At 51.0% G+C, this 6,715-nt stretch overlaps 1 protein-coding gene across 2 annotated transcripts; it reads right to left on the reverse strand.

Annotated features, from left to right (window-relative positions):
• Nucleotides 1–382: 382 nt before the first annotated feature.
• Nucleotides 383–3,004, reverse strand: LOC119316409. 2 transcript variants are annotated; one of them, XM_037590728.1, is made up of 5 exons: nt 1,853–3,004; nt 1,303–1,373; nt 967–1,201; nt 667–880; nt 383–582 (listed from the first exon to the last, which is right to left on the reverse strand). In XM_037590728.1, the coding sequence occupies exons 1-4, from the start codon at nt 2,018–2,020 to the stop codon at nt 674–676; spliced, it is 681 nt and encodes a 226-aa protein (XP_037446625.1). In that variant the 5' UTR covers nt 2,021–3,004; the 3' UTR covers nt 383–582; nt 667–673. The 2 variants fall into 2 exon arrangements, with proteins under 2 accessions (XP_037446625.1, XP_037446624.1); XM_037590727.1 differs by having other exon boundaries at nt 383–880.
• Between the last annotated feature and the right edge of the window lie 3,711 nt (nt 3,005–6,715).

Genomic DNA, 6,715 nt, shown 5'->3' on the forward strand with positions numbered 1-6,715 from the left:
TTGTCATGTAAGCGGGCTATAAGCCTGCTATTGTACTTGCTCTAACATTGAAGTCAGTGCTTGCAAGTAACAGCTTGTTTACTTCACATTATTTTCTCATTTCCAGGTTACCAAATATATTTGTTTACTTACTACTACTGGTATCTAAAGTTAACATTGCAAACAATGTTACAACTAGCACGCATCATGTAGAAAATAACTATAGGAGCCTGCCTACAGTTTTCAGTTCAGAAAAAGAAAGCAAGGTCGCCGTTGAGATCTTGATGAGAATCCTGAATTTTATCCTCCCTTCTTCGCTGGAAATGAGCTTGATTTATATGAAATTAATGAGACCTTTCTACCAGACGACTACCGCAAGACACATCCAGATTATGCCCAGGTAGAACGACAAAATTTCATCAACTGTGTCATCTTCTTTTTCAGATCGAACTTCCGTATGGTTCATTTTATCCACATCCACTGATGATGCACCAGGAAGCAACTACACATCCACTGATGACTCGAAGGAAGGATTCTTTTACAGCTCGAGGACCAGAGATGAGGCACATAACTCATGCTAAAACCACACTTGACATTGTAATCTACTCCCTCCGTTCCAAAATAGATGACCCAACTTTATACTAAGGTCAGTACAAAGTTGAGTCATCTATTTTGAAACGGAGGGAGTAGCAACCTATACTCTAAGAGCCAACTGATCCTGCCATGAGATCTTCCTCTTCCCAGCTCGCGCCGCCGCAGGGTTCCGAGCATCCCAGAACGCCGACATTTTCGAGTCACTAGGACCGGCGACAACATTGCCCTCTAACATGTACTTGTTCACCTTGTCTGCCCTAGCAGTCTCCTGGTAACCATGAAATTCTTCGGTCTCCTCAGAGGAACTCTGAAAGAGCAAAACCCATTCAGATGAGATGAGATCAGATGAAACAGCAATGTCACTACCAAAGCTAAGATTTCCAAAGCCATTACCAGCTCACAAGCCTCGTTGAGGTCGATAACCGGAGACGCCCGTGGAACCGGATGCTGCCTTTGCTGCTGTGCGGGCTGATGACCTTTGCTTGAACTCCCAACAGCCTGAACGGACCGGTGGTGATCAACCCACACGGCTGTCCGGGAAGTAGGCGCCATTGCCGGGTTCTTCAATCTATAAACAGCAGTCTGAGATGGATTTTCGGACATCGATGTGTACCTTCTCCGCAAAAACCTGCAATGTCATAGGGTTCAAATGAAAAATGGTGTCTATCATCAGAGCGCATTGATTGGCAATCAGATAATATAACGAAGAGTTGAGCATTTGGTGATTACTTGACTTCAGCCGAAAGCCTTTGCTTTTTCAGCTTCTCCAAATGCAATCTGTTCTTCTTTGCTGCAGTTTCCTGATGAAGTCAACAAAAGCAAATTATCAGACACCAACGGCCTGAGTGTTGTTGGCACATGATAACCCCAACAGATTAACAAATCAAGAAGGCAATTTGCTGGAAATCCGCTCAGGCCAAGTAATGCACGATCCTTTGCTAAAAGGATCATGAATGGAGTATAAAATGGACTAGTACGCCTCAATCAAATCTTGAACATATGCTCTGATGAGGCGAAAAGATCAAACTTGGAACCTCGAATTTAACCCCGAAGGTTGAGTTTAACCCTAAGAACACCAGATCCAAAAGAAACACCCCAAGAAACAAAAGGCAGAATAACTCCTGGGGAAAAGGGGGAACAGTAAAACCACAAAGATCAGATCAAACACAAGGCGAAGAACAAGAAAACAAGATTGACATCGAACACAAGAAACCCCCAAACCTGAGATCAGATCGGGGATCAAAATCAAAGAAACAGTAAAAGAAGCCGGCGCGCCCACCTTGAGGAGCTCCTTGTAGTCCTGGAGGAGGCTCTGGTACCTCTGGCTCGCCCTGAACGCCTCGCCCCCGTCGCCGCGGACGGGCCGGGGCGCGCGAGGCAGCGGCCGAGGCGTCATCGCAGCAGCCGCCGCCGGCTGGGCCAGGACCACCTTGTGAGCCCTCTTCATCGCCGCCTCACCTCACCGCGGTTGGGAACAAGAAGAAGCCCGGCGGATCGTGGAGAGACGGAGGAGAAAGCGAGAGGGGACGGGACCGAGGGAGGGAGGGGGGAAGGAAGGAGATAATACTAATAAAGGTTGGAAGGGGAAGCAGGGGAGGTGTGGGTGGAAGTTTCTTGCGCCTGCTCCGTCCGCCCTCTCTCTCTCTCTCTCTCTCTCTCTCTTCCCGCGCCGTGTGAAGGGAGGGAGCGGAGGGGACTGCTCTGACCCATGAGTGAGATGGTGGTGCCGAAAACCCAAAAGGGCCCATGGTGACCGAGGATGGATGAGAACAGGGAGGGAAGGCGAGGAGGCCGGCGCGCACGCAATGAACACCAACAAGGCAACAACTCTTTTCTCTCTCCCGTTGTTTCTCTCTCTAGGCAGACTCGGCTCGGCTCTAGTGGGCGGTGGTAGAGGGGGAGGTGGTGGGTGGTAATGGCATATGGAGTGGACGGGAGTAGTGGGGCGCTGTCTCTCCTTTCCCTCGCTCGCTTGCCGCCCGGCCTCCACGAGGAGCGAACCAGTCGGTCGTCTCTCGTGTCATTGGTGGCGAGGAGGCTACTAGAGCGAGCGACTGGGCTGGGGGAGGGAGACAAAGAAAAGGGGAGGGTGAATGTGACGATGCAGACCGGCCCCGTACCTCCTCCCCTTGCCGTGTTTCTCCCTCTAGAAATGTCATGGCCAGTTGGCCACACATCCATCCAGCCCTGGGAAAAAGCAGGTATTGGGGGCGTGGGTGGACGTCAGGACATGGACGCCGGCTTTGTCTCTCTCCCCTCTCCACCTCTCCAATTCTCCATGGATGGCTGGGATCTCTTCTTTATTTCCCGGCAGCCTGTCCTCTAGAGAGAGAAAGCCGCGACCCACAATTTGTGGGTGGGTGTGCGTGATGGTGGCTGCGACATGGCTGCTGCCGCTGCTGCCCCGCACGCATTGATACAGGATGATGGGTGCGGTGGGGCTCGGTGGGTGGGCAATGGCGTTTGACATTGTAGCTCTGCCAATTAAATATTGCTGCTGCTGCTAGGCTGGGGAGTGACGGAACTGTCCTCAAATGCGAATCTTGCCGAATGAGATGCTGAAAAACAAGCAACTTCCAATTCACATTCTGTCACCTCCGAGAGTAAGAGCATCTCCAGCCGTTTGCCCTCCTAAAAGGCATAAAAATTGTCGTCTCAGGGCGAGCCAGCGGTAGAATCGGCGTTGGGACGGTTGGGTATTGAGCCGTCGCCCCAGTCGCCGATAGAATGGGCCGCTTTTCGGTCTAGATAAATAGAAAAATGGCCTGATATCGATGAGAAATGGCCTATATTTGGTGTGGTTTGCCGTTAAATTTTCAACATAAATAATTTTTTATCACATAATTTATCATAAAAAATCAAATAATTAAACAACAAATAGTTCAATACAAATTATATAGTTCAACAAATAAAAACTCATCACACGTTGAGCTAGGCGTCTTCCTTAATCCTCCATAGGTGCTCCATCAGATCCTGCTGCAGTTGATGATGCACTTGTGGGTCTCGGATCTCCTGATGCATACTGAGGTAGGCAGTTCAAGTTGCCGGTAGCTGGTGATCAATTTCGACTAGAGGACCCTGCCTGTAGTATGGTTCAGTGTTAAACACTAACTCTTCATGCCCGCTCTCGATGATCATGTTGTGCAAAATGACACAACAAGTCATGATCTCCCCTATTTGATCTTTCGACCAGGCCTGAGCAGGGTACCGGACAGTAGCAAATCAAGATTGGAGCACACCAAATGCCCACTCGACATCCTTCCTGCAAGCCTCCTGCACCTTGGCAAAGTGGGACTTCTTGCCTCCTGGCACATCGTTTGAGAGTCTTCATAAATATAGACCATCTCGGATAGATGCCATTAGCTAGGTAGTACCCCTTGTTGTAGTGTCGCCCATTGACCTCGAAGTTCACCGGAGGAGAATGACCTTCAACAAGCTTGGGAAAGACAGGGGAGCACCACGTTGATGTCATTGTGAGTTCCTGGCATACCAAAGAAGGAGTGCCAAATCCAGAGGTCGTCACCGCCTCAAGTACCACATTGCAACCGCCTTTGGCGCCTTTGTACATCCCCTGTCAAGCAAATGGGCAGTTCTTCCATTTTCAATGCATTCAGTCGATGCTTCCAAGCATCTCAGGAAATCCTCTTGCTGCATTCTGTGCTAGGATCTGAGCAGTGTCTTCCGCATTGGGTGTTCGCAAGTATTGCGGTCCAAACACTGCCACCACTGCCTGACAAAACTTGTAAAAACACTCGATGGTGGTGGACTCGATCATGCGCCCATAGTCGTCGAGTGAATCACCGGGAACTCCATATGCAAGCATCCTCATCGTTGTCGTGCACTTCTGGATTGAGGTGAATCCAAGTTTGCCGGTGCAATCCTTCTTGCACTTGAAGTAGCTATCGAACTCACGGATGGAATTCACAATCCTGAGGAAAAGCTTTCGGCTCATCTGATAACAGCGCCGAAATGTTTTGTCGTCGTGCAATGGAGCGTCAGCGAAGTAGTTGGAGTAAAGCATGCAGTAGCCCTCGAGATGATGTCGGTTCTTTGCTTTCATTGCTCGCCAGCAGGTCGGCGAGGGCGACGAGGACCATGAGATGTTCCTCTTCCTGGACGTCGGCCTTGGCTTCCTCTTCCAGCAGCGCGGCGAGCCCTTCATCGTCGTCCGAGTCCATTACCGAGGCAGGCAAATCACCGAACACCTTGCGGGCGCGGTGGGCGCGCACCCGCCGCTACACCGCCCCTCCGCGGTCAGAAATGCCAGAAAAATCACTCAGCCGGTGGTGGAGAGGCTGCCTCAGCGAAACCTCTGCTCTTTTTCCGGCGGGGATGGACTATCTAGCGATGGCGGGCGGTGGGCGGCGCCGGGATCAGCCGGTTGGCAGCCGAGCGCGCGGGGGGTGGGAGGCGAATCTGGAAGAAAGACTTGACTTTTCACCCGACGGTGTGGGCCAAACGTGCTTTTCCCTAGCGCCGGAGCCCCCGAGCGCCCCCAGTGTGCCGGGTTCGGCCTGCGATGGCCGGGCCCAAAAACGGGTCGAGCCGGCGGATTTTGGTGTCCTGGGGGCGTGACTGGGCATTTTTTCGGTGTCGGCACCGAAAAAGTCACCTGGGGGGGTCTGTTAGGGGCATGGCTGGAAATGCTCTAAAGGCAAGGCTGCCCCAAGATCGCAAACTAAGAGCATGTTCAATACATGATGCAAATTAGGGGATGTAAAAATATATATCTTTAAAAAGTGCATTTTATACATCTTAAAAAGAAGATAACTCCAACATATGGTGTATTCCCTCCGTCCCATAATGTACTAGTGTCAAAAACTCTTACATTATGGGACGGAGCCACGGAGGGAGTGTACTGTAAAAGTGCAACTCCAATAGATGATGTATATTTGGTGATGTAAACCTTCTACTTCAACAAATAATTTTGTTGAGCATGTTGCGTGTGACGTTGAAGAGACCGGCCGGTGGTGGGTCAGAACGTTGATGGGCAGCTCAAAGCCCATCTGGGGTGGGCGGCGGCTGCTTCAATAGCCTCTGGCCGGGCGCGCGGTTGCCCAAGGACTCCGCTTGCGACGACGCAACGACAGAGAAACCGCCGGCTTGGTGGGTTGTGGTGGTCGCGCGGCTGCCCTATTAGCTTCGGCGATGGGCAGCGGCTACCAGGGAAGGCGGCCTTGAGCTGCTACAGCCATTATGGCCGCCGGAGCTCCGACGAACCTCCGCATCTGCCGCGCGGTCATTGGAGGGGCGGACTAAATTCAGCAGGTCGTCAGCGATTAGGGTGCCGCAGCTGGCAGGGGGACAGGCCGCGGGGTCGCGGCAGGGTCGGGGATGGATGGATGGGCGGCGGCCGAGCAGAAATCGCTGCGACGGAGGTGGACGGTCATTGGCGGGGCGAACTCAAATTGGCGAGTCATCGGCAGCTAGGGTTGCGCGGCTGGTGGCAGGGATGGATGGACGGGCGGCGGTGTTTTCTGGCAGAAATCGCCAGCGGCGGAGGCGGGGCAGGCGGCAAACGGGCGGGCGAAAGCGAAATGAAGGTGATTGGGCGGTTGGCGTGCGGGTGCCTGTTTTACATCTCCTGTAGGTGTATATGTATATTTGCATTTCGAGGTATTGTATTTTACATCTCCGGGAGGCGGAGATGTAATTATTTTTGCATCTGCATCTATGTTGAAGATGTGATTTGGGGTCTCGGAGATGCAAAAGTTAGTTATTTTTACATCTGCATCATCTATTGGAGATGCTCTAACAGTCTCTTGAAAGTGCTAGTTATCGACTAGAGGGGGGGTGAATAGGCGATTTTTATGAAAGTCTTCAAAACATGGGAGTTTCGAAGACAAACGATAGAAATGAACCTATAACCATGCAGCGGAAGGTAGACTACACTAGACAAGGCATAGTCAAGTATTCAATAAAGTGAGAGCACGAAGACTAATAGCAGCTAGACAGTACGGATCAAGATGAAAGATAGTATGAAACCAATTTGAACAAACAGTCACACAGTGAAGACAAATGGACAATGCAAACAGGCAATGACTTCAGAAGGACCAACTGTAAATAAAGAGATGGGAAGGATAGAACTAGTGGCTTGTTGAAGACAATGATTTGTTGGACCAGTTCCAGTTGCTGTGACAAC

The sequence above is a fragment of the Triticum dicoccoides genome, chromosome 6A (assembly GCF_002162155.2).
Source record: "Triticum dicoccoides isolate Atlit2015 ecotype Zavitan chromosome 6A, WEW_v2.0, whole genome shotgun sequence".
NCBI classification, from domain to species: domain Eukaryota; kingdom Viridiplantae; phylum Streptophyta; class Magnoliopsida; order Poales; family Poaceae; genus Triticum; species Triticum dicoccoides.

What these genes read in the sequence shown, in the direction of transcription:
- LOC119316409 (XM_037590728.1), bottom strand. Translation starts at nt 2,020, where the DNA reads ATGAAGAGGGCTCACAAGGTGGTCCTGGCCCAGCCGGCGGCGGCTGCT. An exon ending in ACTACAAGGAGCTCCTCAAG is followed by an intron (nt 1,374 to 1,852) that starts GTGGGCGCGCCG and finishes TGACTTCATCAG; the next exon opens with GAAACTGCAGCAAAGAAGAA. An exon ending in TCAACGAGGCTTGTGAGCTG is followed by an intron (nt 881 to 966) that starts GTAATGGCTTTG and finishes TTGCTCTTTCAG; the next exon opens with AGTTCCTCTGAGGAGACCGA.